At 36.9% G+C, this 21204-nt stretch overlaps 1 protein-coding gene across 1 annotated transcript; it reads right to left on the reverse strand.

Annotated features, from left to right (window-relative positions):
* Window positions 1-3450: 3450 nt before the first annotated feature.
* On the reverse strand, window positions 3451-16778 carry chka (choline kinase alpha). Its single transcript, XM_079466530.1, has 12 exons — window positions 16361-16778; window positions 15828-15936; window positions 13393-13446; window positions 10425-10538; window positions 9986-10119; window positions 9281-9385; window positions 8997-9055; window positions 8804-8891; window positions 5985-6093; window positions 5793-5899; window positions 5446-5527; window positions 3451-5006 (listed from the first exon to the last, which is right to left on the reverse strand). The coding sequence occupies exons 1-12, from the start codon at window positions 16594-16596 to the stop codon at window positions 4947-4949; spliced, it is 1257 nt and encodes a 418-aa protein (XP_079322656.1). The 5' UTR covers window positions 16597-16778; the 3' UTR covers window positions 3451-4946.
* Window positions 16779-21204: the final 4426 nt, after the last annotated feature.

The raw sequence follows: 21204 nt of genomic DNA on the forward strand, positions 1-21204 counted from the left end.
CATGCACTGTGATGGTTGAATTGAATGGGATGAAATAAATTCATCCCAGTTGGTTAGAGCTCTCAGCCACCAATACACATTCCTTAAAGTCCAATAGGTTTCACAGTACAAGGAATCCAAACAAAGCGTGAAAAGGAATTCTGCTTTTCAGCCTGTCAAATCCTACATTCCGATCACTGGCCCACAACATCCTGCCTTTACGTCAGAATATCTCAGAAGCAGAGAAGTGACTTCAAATCCTCACATTAAAAATAATATTCTGTTGGGGACACTGGAAACATTTGTAACTCAACCTACACTGTAAAACAATGATGTAATTTTGCAGAAGGTTTAGTAACATTTACACATTTGGCAGACGCTTTTATCCAAAGCTATACATTGTATCTGAGTATGTGCAGTCCCCTGGGATCGAACCTTGGCGTTGGTAGCACCATACTGGCACAACCACTGAGCTACAGGAAAGCCACTTACTGTAGATTTCATTTACAATTTTATTTTAAACATAAACTTACATAGTTCTTATATTTTATTTCATAAAACAAGACTAAATATCTCAGGGGCCAGTTTCAGAAAGGATGTTTAGTAAACACTCTGAGTACATTAACCGTGGAATGAGGGAAACTCAGGTTTTCCGTTTCAGAATGTGAGGTAAGTTAGGTGCAATTTAGGACCCGAGTGGATTTTGTCATTTCCCTGTGCATTTTTATTAAAACTGTACCATTTTCCTTTACAGGGAATAAGATATATCAAAATACCTTACATCAATAACATCAGCCATCATGGCCGTGTGTTACATCAACGAATATTCTTTCCCTTACATGTTCTCGCAAATTGAAGTTTTGTATGGAGGATTAGAAATGACTCCATTACTTTATGCAGAAATAAAGCAATAACGGTAATAAACAATTAATTTAGATGCTGATGGGGAGTGAGAACATACAAATCTTTTATTATTTCTGTTTTATTTATTTTGTTTTATGTGTGGGTGCCTGTCCATCCTGAACTTTCCTTTCACCTTACTGTGCTGAATGTCTGCCAGACAATTCACTTAGGCATCTGTTGTTAGAGAGACACCGATAAGAGCCAAAAACCTTTCCCTTCCCACATATGCAATTAGACATCTTTGCTGTTCAAGGACACCTGCCTGGCTTCACTCTGTGTAATCTGCTCTGAAAGATTACATAAGGCAACAGCAGACACATTCTGCTCACGATTAAGATTTTGTGAAGTTGTCAGGATGGTATGGCTAAAATACATTCACATTTATAGGGCCACTATAGAGGTGTGCCTATATACACATGTGGCATGTTAAATCATTTTAATATCAGATTATCCTAGTTAAAGTTTTATGTCGATGTGAATAAATACAAAATTTGTGATATGGTGTGCAGGCATCCTTTTTTCCATTTTTAACATCACAAATGTCATCATTGATGTTGCTCAAAACCTTTTCAGCCCTTGTAAATCCTTTGTTGGGTTTTGTTAAATGTTCTAAGGTGTGGCAGTATTGTGGTTTCAAAAAAGGGATGAAAAGTTGAAGTCTTTCAGCCCTAATTCCTCAAGTACCTATTCCTTTATTCATTCAGAACTTTGGTATTTTGCATACATAAAGGATATTCACGTGAACATTGATTCATAAAAGCATCAATAAGGGAATCTAACCAAGTGATAACTGGATTTGCGAGGCTAACAGAAAACTCCTATAAGAAGATTTGTTAACAAGTACTTAATGCATCAGCTAACATGAACTAACATCAAACAATACTTGCATTAGTTCATGTTACTTTAAGCATTCACTAATACATTTTTCAAATCAAACGTTGTTAACATTAGTCAATCCATCGAGAATTAACATATAGTAGGGTGAATTAGGGAAATCTGGGACATCGGGTATTCTGGGACACCTAAAATTTTGTGTGTTTATTTCCTATTCTATCAAATTTTAGTCGATAGGACTTTTACTGAAATGTTAGCATGGATGTCATGTGACTGAAATCACATGACTTTATGTGATGATTGCACAGAAAGGGGCGAGGCAGTAGTGCATCAAGAAGCTCCCTGGAATTGCATGACAAAGGTCGGTGACAGGATTCTGACTGAATTAATGTTAAGGACATAAATCTGTCAAAGATTAGACAACGTTCCTAATTGCTGTCAAATGTGGTTGTGATCTATTCTAACACCAAGCTATGTATTAAAGTGCTAAAAGAGTGTTTTTGTTTTTTTCTTTCAAACATTTTGTGTTGTCTCACATTGTCAAATGTGATTGAGAATGTGGGACAGCATGCTTTGGGTAATCTGGGGAAGTCTTCAAATGGGATAAATGTGCATTTAGGGACTTTATAAATCCAACGACAAGGGTAATATAAACCCTAATGAGAACTGGGTGTTAATGTGGACTACGGGAGGTTATAACATTAGATAGATGATGATGGATCTCTCTCACCTGCAATGAGTGTTTGTTCCCCGAGTAGCCCCAATTTGAACTTGAATAACCGAATGAATAATCTGTTAATCAAATTGTTGCTTATTGTTGCTTAAATTTTGGGTGATTTGTTTATTGTTAATACAATGTTGAATTCACCCTATTGAGATTAACATTAACAAGGATTAATACATTCAGAAAAACGACATTACTCACTGTTAGTTTATGTTAATAAATGCATTTACTAATGTTGACAAATACAACCTGTTGTTAACGAAAGAATTTATGCTCAGAGTTGCTTTATCTGTAATTTTGATGGTTTAGTTGGGTATGTATCAGGTTCATAGAAAAGACAACGCCTAGAACAGGGTTGTTACAACATATTACGCAGCTCATTGGAATGCTCCATTCTGAGTCATGACATTTGCAGGTTTGTTATTCCCAGGTAACAACCTCTCAAAACTAATAACACACGGTAACACCGTTGCAGCAAATCATTTTGACAAGTTCTTTTGACAAATGAAATATAATTATGTCTTTTAATAACTTATATGACAATATATTTACAAATAATTCAACCAAATTGCCTATTGGTGACAACGTAGTTTCTTACCGTAAAACCGAAAGAAACCGCTTTTCCTGAGCTAATAAAAGATTTTTTCTTATGTGGATTCGTGTCGGGTCCTGATCACACTCCCGGGGCTTATTTCTGCGATAACAGGCTGCTGTACGTTATCCCTTACTGGTTGTATTGCCTTTGGGTCTAGACACTAGTTGAATAGCTGAACTGGTTCATGCACTGGAGCCTCGATTTGATGGGACCGGACAAAAAATCTTTGCCTCTATATGTGACTCATGATAAGGAGTGAAGAGATAAGTCAGCAAATCACATTAGAATTCACCTGGAGTAAAACAAAACATTTATGTTATTACAAATAACCTTGTAGCGTGCCAGTTAGGACCGAAAGGGTTATGGAATGAGCCTGACGCTTTTGAGAAAAAAATGAGATCGCACAGTCAGGCAATTATTGTGCAGATGTTTATTCATAGTATAATTAGACAGCATTAGTACATTAAATTGATTCTCCATGCTGTAAAGTGATCTCCCTTTTCACATTTTTTTGTTTGCAGAATGTGAGTATTTTATCTAATAAGTTGTTATTTTAATGTTCAGAGAATAAGTAACTCTTGCTTTTAATGTTAACGGATGACTGTAAGCACGAAAGGCTGCTTGAGATCTGGTCCAGACCTGATTTTTTAAATGCAAAAGGCACAGATAATTTTTTACATTTAACCTTCCACCGTTATCTTTCAGTCTACAAGTAACAGGTAAATAAATATTAAACGTTCAGACCTGTGGTGTATTAGATGTGTGAATACAATCCCATCGCTGGTTTCTTACAGTAAGAATGAGAAAGAGATCAATGAAACCTTACAGTAAAGACACAATACTTTTCACTTTCTTATTAAGAAAAATACATCTTCCATTGCAGAAAAGTAATAGAAAAGTTGCATTTGCAAATACCAAACTTATTTGCAGAACTGCTTCAGAAAGTGCTTTTAACATTACTGTTAAAAAAACAGTCCATCCTGCTACAATAATATTGTAATACAATACACAGAACTCCAATACATGACAAAAACGTAAAGAACAAATAAACAAATGTAAAAACATCTTCACCACATTAATGAACTAAAATACGACTTTAAACAAAATTTAGTAAATATTGTTTAGTTGTAAAATAATTATATATCACATAAACTAGAATATAACCTTTTACTATTTACATACATTTTATATTTAAAGGGGACCACTGTATCAAATCAGATCCAATGGTGAAAATCTCTGAACAACCAAATTTGTGTCAAATTTGTCAATTTCTTAGAAAAAAGATACAAGCACCTCCAGAAGGTAAATAAGAGCACTATGGTATAAACCATAATGTTTTCCACAGTTTGAGATGGAATATTTCATACTCTCTCTCTCCTAAATGGTTTACATATGGTATGGTCCAATAGTTATGTCAGTTCACATTACATGGATTTACTAAACCAGAGAAAAATTTCAAACTAGATCTACTACACATCAAAATGGAAACAGAAAACCTATGCAAAAGTGGAAATCTTAAGAAGCAAGTGTCAACAAAGTTTGGTCTGTTGTACCATTTTCTGGTAGGTTATGAACCTTGCATAAAGAGATTTTCCAACCATTCTACATGAACCTACACCCTTTTTTCTGTATTGTAGGTTTTCTCCAATTATCTCAGGTGGTTCAGGCAAATGTGTTGAAAGCAAGAAGCTCTAACTTGTAAACACTGGAAAGCTGCATTTGGGAGACTCAATGCACAGAACCTTTGAAAACAGCTATGTTGCATTTAGTTTGGTCCATGCAGCATGGTATAATTATAAGATGCAGAACATCCTCTTTTGGACAGTTCTTTGCTCTATTTCTGTCAACACACGGGGGGGCACCAACCACCCCCCCCCCCCATGTTCATTCGGATATTTATGCACTTTTCCTTTAAAGTCTCAGTTTCCTCTTCAACTCGAAGTATGCATCAAACCTGGCCATGGCATACTCCTGTGTGGATGTATAAATCTAGATATTAGATTGAGTTTTTAGCAACAAAACCGCCTAACCAACAAAACAGCCTAACCATGTACCCAGAGATATTTCAGATGTTTTTCAGGGGGTAAGGCTAATAGATAATTTATGATGAACCCCATGACTTTTGTGTTGCTAGAGCAATGCTCTACCAGCTCTAACTGAGTTACAGGAAAACCTTCTAAACCAACTTAGTCTAGTCTAAAATGCTGTTTAGCAGGGACTAGCAAGTATAACATTTGTTAAGTCGTGTTGCCCTGACTTTACAACTATTTGTGTACAATTCAAAGGGTTGTCTGGCGGTGCAAATATTGCAATGACCATATCTTTGTAGAAGAACTCTCTTACTAAATATCCTGGCTTGAAATCTGTTCAATATAAATGCACATTTACGGACTAAAAGACAATTACTCACCATGTACCCAAACTCAATAGTTGATATTTTGGCTTGGATTATGGACCACAATCCCCAGAAGAAGTGAGAGGCCAGTGCAAATCTAAAAGAAATATATACAATCATTTGGTATGGTACTATGGTAGTGAACTGAAAATTGCTAGCACTCTTCCAAATATCTTTCTTTGTGTTCAACAGAACAAAGACATTTAAACCGCGTAATGAGTAATTCATGACATAAAACGATAGTCCACCCAAAATCTTTTATTAAGAAAACATTTCAAATGTTGGCAACCTATTGAAGGTAAATTGAAAATAAAAAACATAATATAAAATGAATAATTATTAAATGACTTAAATATTGTTACCTGTTAACTTCAACTAGCATCTTCTCTTTAAGCTTCTGCTGGTCCTTCTCGCTCAGGCTAGCAAAGCCAGAGTCAAATTCTAACAGATAACTCTGAAAGAACTGCGTCTGAAGAAACCGAAAGGAAAGAAATTTGTCATAGCAGCTGATTTGAGAGAAGCAGCAAGCTGTTAAAAATTTCAGTTCTACAAACCTGCTGCTCTTTGGTGGGGTAATTTTTGGTGTTGGCCTTGAAAAATGGAAACTTGTCCCACGTGTAGTCGTAAGTCCATTCACAGAAAAAATTTCCAATATCAAATCCTCTGTAGGCAAGAAGAGATCATTTGTCCATCAACATGTATTTGTCATTTGAATATCAAATGAAGGGCTGAGCTACCTGTCATTTGAAAATTGATCAAATGACCTGCAACACAAAAGAGATGAAAAAGGTGACAGTCATAAGACATGAGGGGAGAGGGTTGTATTGTCATTTTCTTCATGCTTTTGGCTTTTTTAAGTGCACCACGTGACACCTATGAGCAGCGGCTAATCACATGACAATAATTTTGAGCTACAGGAAAAGATGAGCAATATGGATATGGGTCGAATTTGAGATTTTCATGTCTCGCGATCCCAATGCTCCAAGTCGTAATTAAACATCTAAAATAATCTACATTTGTCTACGTTTTCTAAGAGAGGCACCTTCCTAAGTCTTTCCTAATACAGACTCCATCGGAAGCAAAGCGCATGCGCGTCTGAGGGTTTGGTTTCGGTTTTAAAACACACACGATCGAGAAAATAAAGTGCGGCACTGATCGATCTCAAGAGTTATTGTGAGAGATGAAGTGCAGGACCTGATTGATGAGCGTTATCAGAGCTCAAAAATAGTTATTAAGAGAGAATTAAAAAAGGTCAAAAAGAAGATACAAGCAATACAAAAGTAATCCGCGCAGCTCCTAACGACATATTCGTGTATTATAAAGCGCATTGATCGGTCTCTAAAATAATGATATCATCTGTAAACTACAGCTTCTGCGACTGAAGCTTCGGACGAATCATCTCGGACCATTTTCTCTTTGACCGACAAAAGCTGTCTCATTCGCCCCCTATATCCTATATAGTGCACTATATCGGGTGTCCGCCATTTTGTAGTGTTGTCCGAATTCGGAGTAAACCCTACATTTGTTCACTACTTTTTACCCATAATGCATTCTGATTTTGTACATCCGCTGTGCACGTGAAGCTGCGTGTGAATTCGCTCAGTTGTCCACTCATTCACTATTCCCTATATAGCGAATGCTTAATAGTCCACTATGGGGAAGTGAATTTAAATAAGTGAACGATTTCGGATACTGACGTAAGCTGCGTCTGACAGTCGCGGACATTCGTCATAACGGTTAATGAACCTGTGCGGCTTTAAGGATTGTTTAATAAAACGTAAATTTTTACTGTATTTGTCACGTTTTTGTATGAGTTTAAAAAAAAAACAGTTTGCCACGCTAGTTTTATTATGTGATTACGTAAATTATTTAATATATTTCAAATAAAGCACCACTGTCTATACATTCATTTAATCTGTTTATTCTACAAGCTGTGTCTGAATCTCCTATATAGTTCACTATATCAGGTGTCCACCATTTTGTAGTGTTGTCCGAACTCATTCCCTACATTCGTTCATTATTTTTACCCAGAATGCATTTTGATTTTGAGTGTACATCCAATGTTCACTTATTATTTCCCATGATACAGCGCGAATCAACCGACTGATTAGAATCAACTGGTGGAGAGTGACAGTTAATGCCATAGATATCGTGTTTATTTAAAGTTATTTTCAAAACAATACATAAAGCAACATAGATGTAATACAAGCGGTATGATGAACGTTGAAATTGTTTACTCATTTTCATTCACTTTTTCCACTAGCTGTTCTATTCTGGTTGGCCAAACGAATCCAGGTGCTGGACCACTTGACACTCGAGGGTAGACACCTAAGACCCCGCCCCCAAACTCTTCGGGTTTACACAATTCACTTAATTATTATTTTGATTCAAAATGGCGGATTTCGCCTAAAAGCGACTAGTTTGCAGGCAAAACACGATGATTTGTTTTCCAAGACTAAGCTACTGGAATGAGTTCAAATATCCCAAATACCACAAAAATCTAGAAATGTGGGTTAGGGGTTATGGTGCAATTCATATAGGAGATAGAGCAGTTTCAGACACAGCTCATGACTTCTACTTTAGAAGAAAAAAATATGCAAATTGAAGGAGATTCATTCCTTATGAGCCAAAAAGGCAGAGATGTGTAGTTCTTTGTAAACAGGCACACAGCTGCAATGGAGACCAAAGCACACATCTTTGTGTTAGAGAAGGCCATGCTTCATTTCTTACTGCTCACTCTTGGCTTTCCTGGTGTACTGACAAACAATGTCAAAGGACGAGTCACATACTCATCCAGGGCATTACATGGGTAAATAAACAAGACATGCCTAACTAATGTCAATCATTCAGGAGTCCTCTTTGGCTGGACCCCCTTCAATCAAAACTATTTCTCTATGGTCCTCACACACAGGACTGTATTAAAGTTTGGAGCCTGTGTGTCTATGGATCCTCAGTGAGGCCCGTGTTTGAGCACGTGCAAGAATGTGAGTACCCTAGCAACAGTGTTTTGAAGGCCCAGCGTGGGCTGGTTGCCAAAGCGTTCAAAGTCTGGAGGTTCTTTTCTGAGAATTGGTGCTCCCCTAAGCATTCCAAACCATATGGAAAAAAACCTCAGTGTTGTAGAATAAGAAAGAAATATGGAGCTCTCGAATTCAGTTCTGAAGATTTGGAGCAAAGATGAATGTACTATAAAAATCCCATCAAACATCTGGCGAAAACCACGACAAAAAGTACAAAGAGGAACAAATAGAAAGGAAGAGTTGTTTTAACGTGCATGCTATGTTATGCTTTGCATGCAACCATGCAAATAAATGTTCAACGCAATATGGCTGCAAATTATAGATGCATGCTTTTTGTTATAAATGTTACAGACCTGTAGTTGTAGCTGCTGTATTCAAAGTCAATCAACATGAGCCTCTGTTGATCCTCATTTTCATGACCACTGAGGAGCAAGATGTTTCCTGTTTCAAACAACACATTGAACACACAACATTACAACCGGAACTTATTCAGGAACAATAAAATATACAGCTAAAAAACCTTTATCTTATCTGCAGATTTCTAACCTTCTTGCAGGTCATTGTGGCAGAAAACAACAGGTGAAGAAGTGGATTCAAGTAGACATCTGTGTACACAAACAGCCATTAATGTCACCACAGAAAAGACAACGGACAAACATTTTAAACACCTTACAACTCATTGTCAATACACTAAGAGTCATTCTCAAATCTCCAAACAGTTTCAGTGGATTCTCTTAAAAAACGCGGGGTCAAAGAAATTGTGCTTGCTGAATTCCTCTGAAATAAATCACAGCTGTACAGCCTGAAACTGAATACAGATGAGATCTTACTTGAGGTTGTCCATCTCCTTAGGCAAGTTATAGCTCAAAAGGTGGGAAAAACTGAGCAGATGGGACTCTCTAGTAAAGGTGAGGCAAAGTACCTGATCCATATACCTGTGGAGTGAGTAAGAGAACAAATAAAACAGGACATTAAAGATAAATGTCAAACTTGCGCAATAACTACTGGCACATGCAGCCTCAGTATAGTTTTTACATAGGATTGTAAAAAGCCTTTAAGGGTACATTTTGTACTATGAAATAGACAACATCTATAGTAAAGTCCCACAGATACTGAATGTAATTGGGATTTCCGTATAAAACTTCACCTCTTTCTCGGTTTCATCATTTTTTACAGTAGCTCGGTGGAATATAATATTTATACTAAATTGAATGCTCAGTTAAAGCTTAAATTATCATACAAATCCCACCCATTGGGCATAAGAATATTTTTAAGCACTTTTTCTTTTCTGCAGAAAACAGAAGAAGATATTTTGACATACAATAGTATTCAATGGTCAATGGTTTTTGGTTACCAACATTTTCCAAAATATATTCTTTTGTGTTTTGTAGACAAAAGAAAATCACACAAGTTTAAAATGACAACAGGGTGAGTAATGGATGAAAGAAATTCTCTTTTGAAGGTGAACTGTTCCTTTAAACAAACTGGACAGGCTTTAGTTAGATTGACAGAACTGATGTTTTATGATCACACACTTTTCCATGGTGCCAAACAGCCACTTTGGCTCCTTATTGGAAGGCATTATCATCCCATGGAATTTGGCAATCTTCTCTGCAATCTCAGCAGATATGGCAGGGACACTTAGCTCATCCGTGGACAGTTTCCGGCTCTGCAGACAAACAAATTGCTGTCAGTTACTTAACCTAATTTATGACATATTATAACTTATGTATAACACGATACAGTCTTAGATGTGTATTTAGGCAAAAAACAGTGGACAAAGGGACAGAGAGACATTTGCCCACAACTTTGGTCCGTCCTGAGTGGTTGCACTCTTTCATGTGACTTTCTTCACATGACATTCATATGGATTAGTGTCAAAACATGACGTGAGCTCTTCTTCACACAGATTGTCTAAATAGCTCTAGGCTGTCTGCTCAATTATCATAAGATGAAGCAAATATTAAGACCTACTGGGACAAACTGTTCCAGTCTCCCCTGGGGGAAGATGCCATACAGCTTGGGACCCAGCTCACGCTCGGCCAGGATAGCAAACATCACACTCTCCAACACCATAGCATCAGCACCCTGTAAACAAACAGCAACTAGTCTAAGTACATTTCAATACTCAACCAATTTCATCAAGGTTGACAAGAAGATATCACATTAGATGGAGGCTGAAGGATCGATATTTAACTTCAGACTGCACGAACTCATACACAAAGTGACTTTAAATAGCTTACACTGTAAAATTTTCCTTTTTTTCCTAAACGAGGAGTTCAAGAACTTCATTTAAATCTGTGGTGCTATAAAGGACGTCTGAACTCTACGCACAGTGAACTCTAAATCCAAGCCAACTGTGCTCTAATAATACAGATAGAACTCTCAAGCGAAATTAGTAAAAAAATGAAAACAACAACAGAAGCAATTGTGCTGAGAGAGAGAATTTGGCAAACAAGTCAGTCATTCATTGTGGTTGCTTAACTAGAAATGACATTAAGCCTGGTTTTGGACCAGGCCGAGTGTAAACACAGAGAAGCAAAACAGCGATCTTCCCATGTGGGTATTTGCTCAAGGCATCCCTTTGACACAGTTTCTACGGTTCTGTTTTCATTCTTTACATTATATAAGAGCTCAAACTGAAAAAATAATGAGGAAATTACTTATTTACCAGTCACCTGTCACTTTGAGCTGTACTTTGCACTAATGCCTCAACATTTCATCCTTAGGCACTAGTTCTAAAGGTGAACATGAATCGACATGAATTATTCAAACGGATGTGAATTCTTGCATTTTCAGAAATCACTCTAGCTGCAATAAATAAAGAGAACGTTTATGAAACAGTTGTTACAAAGATCCTTGCAATCCTGTGTCACTTAAAATGAGATTACAGTGTTCCTGCAATTAATGTAATGTAAATTACTTTGGTTGAAAAACATCTGCTTAATGACTCATCATCAAAACATTTTTTTTAAATGTGAATAATAAAGTTAACATTTCCTCAAATATTAATTAAGATAATCATTATTTTGCAGGGACAACGTATATACATGAAACACCATAAAACTTCACACTAATCTGATAGAACATACTACAGAGAAATACTGAAATATTGAGATGTCACAAATTACATAATGCTGTAAACAATAATGTAATAGGGCTATTTAAGAATATCGACTGTGTAGTAGCGCATTTTTTATAGCTGTAAAGTTTAATGGTGATATCTCAAGAATGAACCACAATTGCGCAACAAACCTGTTTAGGGAAAGCCACTTCATCTGTAGATAAAATGTAAAAAACATCCGCCCTCTCAGAAAAAATCTAAAAGGAACTTACACTTCCTAAACACATATTTGAAAACACTTTCACTGGCTTTGGAGAAGGAATGTTTCTGACATTTTTTTATTCAAAACATTCAATTTTGTTGACGTGGTCAAAAGATTTGGACCTCAATGAACACAATTTTTTTTTAAATCTACAGAAAATAATCACGTTTTCATTCTTTTATCCAGTTTACCTGCAAAAAACCCTATCTAATGTTGTTAAAAATGATGTTAAAATAATTTGATAATATTTCTAAAATAAATTTATTCCTTCTACCCCACTGAAAGTTTTAAAACAACATACAAAATTGTGATTCTCTTATTTCTTTGTCTATATAAAACTTTGCAGTTTTCATCTTTTGGTTTTCCAGCTCCACCCATCATCTCTGACTGACCATGTGATTGTTGAGTAACAGGTGCTGGGTTTTTCCAGTGTTTCATGCCTCTGAATACACACGGCATAATCACTGGATTACTGAAGCAGATCAGTTCACATATACACTGCTGGCAACACAAGGACAAAATCTACCAGCAGGTGTTATGAATGTTCATTTTAGCACTATTAACAGCCCATTCTACGTGCAGCTTTGTATTCTGTGTACCTTTGGTGGATGCACACGAAATTACATGTGCAAAACAGAATTAAGACTACAGAGATCAGACTGATGAGCCCCAGACAGTGAAGTTAATGCTGGGATAACCCTCTTGCAGGATTTACACGTTGGCACACAATATAACTCAATAAGAACTTAAACTATGTCATAGGTGTGCATTTTTGTGGGACAAATGACACACGCTTGAGACGTTGCAGTTGATATGTCAACAAATGACACATTGAAAAAAATCTTGATTAGTCTTGTTTTTAATCCCTTGAAACATTTCCTTTCGCCAATTTATGTAGAGATCTAAAGACTTGGAGTGACAATACAGATATTTTGAACAATGTTGTTAACTAGACCCCATTCACTTGCATTGGTTTTGTGTCCATAGAACTGAAGTGAATGGGGTCCACTGCTGTTCGGTTACCAACTTTCTTCAAAATATTTTCTTTAAATGATAACAGAATTGACATTTTTGGGTGAACTATCACTTTAAGATTTGCGCTTAAAAAAATCCCAATAGAACCATTAAAGGATTACTTAATGAAGCTGTTATGTTAAGGTTGTTTAGATATTTTCGAAAACAAGACATACATAAGTATATTTGTCCATTTGATTTTTTTACTGTCCATTTCTTTTTTGCATTTTTTATTATTCAGAAATCACCACAGTGGCCCTGTTTCTCCTATAGACAATCCACTTGAAAACAAGAAAGCAAACATAAGTGCTTATGGAAAGATTTGACCTAAAAGTTTAAAATCACAACAGTAAAGGTCCAAACAAAACATATCTGATGACCTAAATAGCTCGTCCCTCAGCCTTTGAGGATGAAAGTTCTTTTATAAGTTTCGGCTCTTGTTTGACCTCATAATATAATAACATGCCTGATGAGGTGCAATAAAGAAAGAATAAATGTGTCACCACAAGAAGCTTCAGTCAGAGTTAGAATCATAGTTCTTTATTCAGCTCACACATAAAACCCATACGTTCAAAAATGACCTGTGCTTATTTGTTACTTACTTGAAAGTGATTTTCAATGTCTGACTGTCTGGAATCCCCTTTATTACAGGACATCTAGCAATAAGAGAGAAAGCAAAGACTAACAATGAGAAAAAAGTGGTATTGTGGAGACATGTTGATCTTCATAAACTGACAACAATAGCTGTTATTCCAATTTCCCAACAGTAAAACTTCTAAATTAACTATAAATATGGTAACAATAACACTCATTTAAAGATAAAACATGAATAGGTGTTTACAAGCATTAGGAAGGGTTGATAGCTGTGAATTTAGGTTGCACAAGAGGCTTAAATCTACTTTTATTCTGATTCAAAAATGTTCTTTTTATGCCCACAAGAAGCAAACACTCTTTTATAATAGAAATTATGAAAACCATGTTCCACTGAGACCAAGCACAACTATTTAGTTCATGAAGCTATCTTCCATGACAAGCAAAAGATTTTTCAGTCTGGGAGGTTTAGTGGCCATAGTAATGAACATTATCTCACAGAAGCAACATGAATGCTAGGGAAGGCAATAAAACTTGTCTAGTTTAATAAAGGTCAACTCAGGTTACTGTCAGTGCCCAGTTTAAAATGAACTCTGCCTAATTAACCTTAATGACAGAAATATACGTGTTTCACTGTGAACCAAAGTCCACACACCCCGTCATTTTATAATATGGCATCAACTAATGCTTTGGTCTGAGGTTTCCATTTTTTATACACCTGACTCGCAAGCCTGGACTGTGGACCTGCTGACACCTCATCAAGTATGACGTCATTGTTTTTTGAAAATGACTCAGGAAAGTCATTCACAAAATCAATCACAAATCTCTTCACTTGAATTACAAAAGGCAAACCCCTAAAGGAACATTACATAATTTATTTATACTCTATCCATTCATAAAATGTATACATGTCATATATCAATGAACATATCCGGAACATTTTATATAAAAACGAGTGTTAATATTAAAGTTATTTAACAATAAAAACTAAATGTACATACATAGAAATACTTTTCATAAAGAAAAAATATATTTATTTTGCTTATATTTACCATTATCACAAGGCATACTGTAGGTTTATGCTATTGTTGTAATGCAACTGTGATGAGATAATAAACTAATTGTCCATAACGATCCAAATATTCTGATGCAAGTTACATTAATGGTGTATATAAGCATAAAGAATAAGGCAGATAGAGGCAGAGAACATTTCAAAGCAGCGCACGTCATGCGCGTAATTCTCAAAGACTTGAAAGAAGCGCATAAACTTTGTTGAGGACAATGCTGTGGCTTCAGGGATCACATACTGTACCGTGAGTGGCATGCTGGGATCACCTGGAAACAAGAGTGCTCCTTTGGCAAGCCTACGGCAAAGAAGACACGCAAGTACAGCCATGGAGGTACATTACCCAACAAAAACTGCCTCTCTAAACTAAGAGGGTAAAAATGCTTGTTTGCTTTTTTACACATAAATACACAATTTCTGTCTGGGGAGCAGTTTTTATATTCGTAAAACTGGGATGTGTGCCCGGTGAAAGTCACAAGACAATGCTACCTGCCTAATGAAATTCAGCTTATGAAAATGCACTACATTTCTTGAATAAATTACATTCGAACACGCACACTTCTATGCCAAAATAAAATGCAAACCCGAATCTTTTCACAGAACAAAAAAGGTGATTTTGTTAATTGCCACTCTGTTCCATTATAATGAATGTGAATGAGAACTGGACCCAACTCAAACTAATTGTTGATTTATTTGCCAACGAAAGCTTGAGCAAGTGCCAAGTTTTTTATTAAACAGCAGCTTAAATGTAGGACTGTTCTACACAAAGAGCGTGCGTAAGGATTCAGCAAGCTTAGAATCAAACATCATTTACTTTCATTATATGTAAATGAGTGGCAAGGGAACTCATAAAAAAACAGCACCTTTTGTGTTCCGCGTAAAATAAAGTAATATGGGTATTTTTGGGTGGATTATTATTTAACCGTGGTTATCCAAGCTATCAGCCAGAAACACAATACCAACAAAATCTCATGGGAGTGTGTGACTATTTTGGAAGGTGGCAAATTTATAATTTGTCCATTCTGCTTTCATATCCGTGACGGTTGGGATTTGTGTGGGGATTCATTATAGCTTTATATTTTGCATGTTTTACATTGTATGGATTTAAACAATTTTGCCACCTTGTAAAATAGAGGTCAAGAGATATTTACCTAATTTCAAAAGATATATAACTTACATTACTACACAGTATTTGAACTAACAAGCATCATAACATCCCATGGATTAAGGATTTGGGTGCTAGTAGACTATAAAGATTATATACAAAGCAAGTGCCCATCAAAATTCAATATTTTTAATGATGTCCATTGTATCTGATTAGACTAGACAATATTACTCTAAATGCATTCATTAACATTTAGCAAATAATTAAGAAAACACCTGCAGAATTTGTCCATAAAGGCGAAGAAGGATGTTCCTTGGTTCACCTCCAAGACTCGGTTGATTCTCTGGTAAGGAACAGAGGAATAGCTTGTTGCTCAGACCTCCCCTAAAAAGCAAAACACACAGATTAATAAAGAAAACGGATCACTCTATTCATACAATCGACATTCTAACAAAAATGAGCCAAACTGGAGCTGTAAATAATAATACGGGTATCAAAACATAGTGAGCTTACTACCTAGAAGAAAATGAGATGCAGCTGTATGCGCAAAAAATGCCGTTTAAACAGGGAGACCACTTAATTGAGACAGAGCCCCGGTCGTGGGGAAAATAGGGGCTATCCTTGATAACCATCATGTTGAGCCTTTATTACCTCGTGAACATAGTCAACAAAACATACTATAAACGGCCAGCAAATGTGTCATCTCACGTGTCTAGCAAACGCGTCGCACACTTTTCAACGCGGATCATAAAATTAAGAAATCTTAAACATAACCGTTTAACGGTAGTCACACTGCAAACAAGAATACCTGATGATAGAGATTTGGAAATCATCTTCATCCACGGATTTCCAGGCTCCGTGAAGAAACTCTTTGCACCACACATACGCCTTATGCTTCGTCTGATGGTCGGGCTCATCCGGTCGGATAATGTCTTTGCAGTCGGTTCCGCTATCTGGTTGGACTTCGAGTACATTCTCACTTACCAATAAACCCAGAGACAGTGAAGGCGATGAAGACACGCCATTTACAAATTTTGTCTTCATGTTTTTTGCTGATATGAATGTAAATGCTGTAAATTGTTCCGAAGGCAGACTACCTTTGCAGCTTTGTCCTGTCAGTTTTAAGCACGTATATAAACACGGATTTATTGTTTTCAAAGAAAACCGTTGAGCTCGTATCTACGACTGTAGCACACTGCGTCAAAAGCGTTTATTCGTGCACACTTAAAATTGAAGTCGCAGAGGTTTTGACTGGCGTCACCTGACCACGCCTATTCCGCTTGCTGATTGGACAACAGAGTCACGTCCCCTTTATACTAACCTTGGGTCATGTAAAAGCTCAAACGGTACTCACTCAACGTTTAGCACGTTTCCTCGAAACGGTTCGCAACGTATAGCACGTTTCCTAGAAAGGTGTGCATCAGATTTTGAGACGTTTTCTCTTGTTTGGTGGGTGTGGTGTGTCAATAATGCCAGCCCAATCAGTAGCAACATATAACCCACGCGGTATTAAAGAGACAGCTCGCACAATGGCTGCAAGTACGTACGCTGCAGCTCGGTATATGAAACAATTAAAGATATTCAGAAGAGTGTATTTTGCAGTATTCAACACATATTTATACGAATTTTATCAGGATCCCAAAATTCTACAAAAAAATGGCCTTCTCAGCTGCCATAGTTCAACTCATTCGTCATCACACACGGGGCTGCGTCAAAACGTGCGTCAAAAAAGCCCCGACAAAACGTTGCAAAGCGAACGGTGCTGCGGTCGAACCAGAATTATTCTTATCATCCATGTTTTTGGCAATGCGCGAAATTACCCATTATGCCTTGCGTATGCGTGTAGGGGATTTCACTAGAAGGGATGGATACAGCTATCATTATACACTGGGCAAGCGCACCTCAAAACCGCATCATTTTTGTCACGCTGAAAATGTATTAATATTTTTCTATTGTAAGTTTAGGGTTGGGGTGGGCGTTAACTCATGTAATTTATGGTAATTATATGGCGAGATTTTGCACCTCTTCTGGCAGTAGCTGAATCCCTTCAACCAATATAGGGCTGATGATTAAGATTTCCCGTTCGCCGCTTGATACTAGTTAGCATTACCAAGTTAGCTTGAAATCTCTTAAATGGACGTTATAATAGTTTTGTGTCATTTAAAACAGCAAAATGTCAAAGAGCGATGTCTAAATTATTCCAGGCCTGTGTTTTTAACCTAGACCTGGAACCTCATGTAGCGATAGCTGCTCTGTTTGATAAACGTGCCTTTATTTAGAGCTATATTGCTGACTTTGCTGTCGCCATTGTACACAGCATCGTTGATGCCTATTTCTGGCAGACATCTTGCAAACACTGACATTTTGCACGGTGCGAGAGCAAACCGGAAACTTACATACCGACTACTGGCGACAGGGATCACTATGCTTGAGTACAGTGCCTATTGGACTTTTGCACACACTCCAAACAAGAGAAATGTATCTCAAACCCTCCCCGCGTTCCCAAATCGCCTACTTATAATATGCCCTAATAGAAGGTACTGTTTTTGAGTTGGAATAGTAGATACTTTTGAGTGCATTGCAAAAGAGATGGCACACTGGTGTTGTGTTTCCGAAATCGCCCACTACACCCTCATGTACATTAGTTCACTAATATAGTGAGTAAATTCGGACACTCAGTGCACGGTAAATGCTGCAGATGGCATTTTCTGCAGAAACGTGGGAATTAATTTAGCACAAGCATCACGATCGATGGCTATTAGCTGATTGGAATACAGGGCCTGTTACTGTTTTGACTAGAAGGGATACAGCTACCCCCAGTGGGAATGCACACTTCAATACCGCATCATTTTTGTCACGCGGAAAACAGTCGATTCATATTTTTTATTATTATTAGGTTTAGGGCTGGGGTAGGTGTTAGCTAATGTAATTTATTGTACTTTTATGGCAAGATTTTGTACCATTTCCGGCCGTAGCTCTAGCAACAACCCTGTTGCACGCCGTTTCCAGGAAAGATGTAGTTTTGGAAACCTATATCAAAACGCTGCGCCTGCTTTGAGCTTGAACGAACCCTGCTCGACCACACCGCACAAAATATGGCAGAAATTATAGGCAGGAAAGAAGTTTGTAAGTTCAATATTTACAGAGTAAAGCATGGAGATGGACTTCATCCATGGGGATGATGGATGGGGATATGTGTTGGAAATTGCAATTAATATGGATGGGCTAGGATACAGGGAATTAACACATTTTCTGGAAAGCACAGGATTAAGTATTATAATTTATGTGATAGAGGATGAAGGTAGGCAATTGGTGGCAGATTGTTTGGGAATATCAGGGATGTCAGGGTGTGAGCTGGAGGAGCTGAACATGCAGTGCCAGCTGACAACTTAACCCTGATAAAAAAAATTTTTTATTAATTAAGGGATTCACAATAGGTATATGAGTGCTCAAAGAGCAGTAATTGGCACCATGCTTGAGAACACCTTTGTTTTGAATTGGTATTTTGGTAAAAATCTGTTGATTTAGGATATTACATTTAAAATGTGTATTTTTGGTTTGACGTGTCTTTCGAGGTGTCTGGCCTTTCTTTAAATCAAGTGTGATACGCTAGTCCAGAGCCGTTGAATATGAGAGTTACGAAACTCGATCTCGCCACCGTTTGGTCACGTGGTTCATGGAGCCCTCAAAAGTTCCAAACAACTGTCAACCTATTTAAATGGAATTTAGCGGCACAGATAACAGCAACTATTTGCATAATTTTGGCTAAATATAGTAGCAGATTGTATACACTGAATACTACGTTGACTACATTAATAGCAGCATTTTCTGGGGAGTAATACAAATATATTTCCTAAGAATATAAAATGTTAAAACTTGTTCAAATGTATAAACATGCTGATATTTCACCAACTGTAGGGCAAATGCGTTTGGTAGACATAATGGCGTGCAGTGTTTGGACAACATCTGCCAGACGTGCGCAGATCATGTCTAAGTCGGTCTGTCCAGGACCATATACGTCTACACGACGTGCAAAATCTGGTCAGTATCTGGACATCTGACAACGACCCCTCTTGGTATAGCTAGTGGACGTCAATGGTGTAGAAAATTATGTGACAGAACAGACATCCAATGGCAAATTTAACATTAGAAAAACACACTATTTTTAAAAAATAATTAAGTATGGGTTAGATTAATGCTTAGGTTGAAAAAAAGTGTATATATAAGTGTACTTTTTTAAATATATAAATGCCCGCGAAACCAGGCAGCTCGCGCACGGACTTACTTGAGTGGACATCCCTACTGCAAGTGTTGTTGAGGTAAAGTTCTTTTAAACTTAACGTTAACCATTTTATTTAGATTTTTTAACTCCAGTCCACTAAAATGACATCTAAACATACCAAGACTGTAAAAGATAAAGTGAATTGATTTCAGGATAGAGGGTAATTGTTCGTTTTTCTCTCTTAGTCTCAGGGTAACTGTGTGATCGTCACCGATGACACGCAGCGAAACTTAACTAGTAAACGGCTATACAATCGATGAACTGTCTTTTCCGGTAAATGCCAAGTTTAGTTAGATTTCTAACAAACTGATTGTCCGTCTAACGTTATTATTGAGAGGCTCAGAGATGTATTGATTTTGTATGATGTCCGAAAAGAGTAGGTGAGAAATTCCCGGATGGCGTGGTTACGCCCAGATTCCGAAGCACTCGGCGATGGATCTTGAGATGCTTATATCCCATGATGCCACGGGACAGAACACCACACAAGGGGTGTGTGCAAAGCAGTCTCAGCCGAATTTCATGTACAATGAAACATGTTGTTAATTATTGTAAAGCTAATGTAACATTAACATTTCTTTATATTTTATAAAGTGAATAGATTTCAGTCATAGAATTTAAATACGACGCATACATATTGAGCTTATTTACAGCAGTTTATTTACACCTGTGTTTATATGTATATTTGCCCTTTACAATTCAATATACTGCTCTCAGACATAAAATAAAAAAAATTCACAAGATAATTTTAGCGGGTGGTTTAACGGATACACGCGAAATTCATCTTTCTGATCACCTTTCATAAACAAATAATTACAAAACACAAATAAGTCCGAAACCAATTACCAAAATTAAACTACTTATTTATCCAAACGGAAAATGAAGAGACATGTGAAAATGGTGCGGTTTTATGGGCAAGGAAATAAAAGAACAGATGAGGAAGTGAAAGATAAACGAGAGCGTGGTTAGATAACATTTGGATATGATAATAATTTGCCGCAGTTTACGGTCAAGCAGTTTTGTGTTACAAAAAGATCACTCCATCGTCATACTCTTCACAATGGGAAGTGTGAATAGGCCTGTTATTGCCTAAATTATACTGAGAAAACGCATCGCAAAATCACAAAGCTGCTGTATGCTTTTTAATTGTTTATTTTTATCAAAAGCATATAGCCCTATAAGGTAAAAATGAAAATACATGAAAATACTGCATCTGATTGTGCTGTACTTAATTGTGTAGTTTACTTGTACAAAAACCATGTTATGGTGTTAATGCAACGTGTCACATAACTTAAATTGTTGCACTTGTCATTACATCACATGGCTAATCTTTGGCCCACGTTCCAGTACAGTAGGATATGCAGCACCTCAAA

The sequence above is a fragment of the Barbatula barbatula genome, assembly GCF_947034865.1.
Source record: "Barbatula barbatula genome assembly, chromosome: 10".
In the NCBI taxonomy this organism is placed as follows: Eukaryota; Metazoa; Chordata; class Actinopteri; order Cypriniformes; family Nemacheilidae; genus Barbatula; species Barbatula barbatula.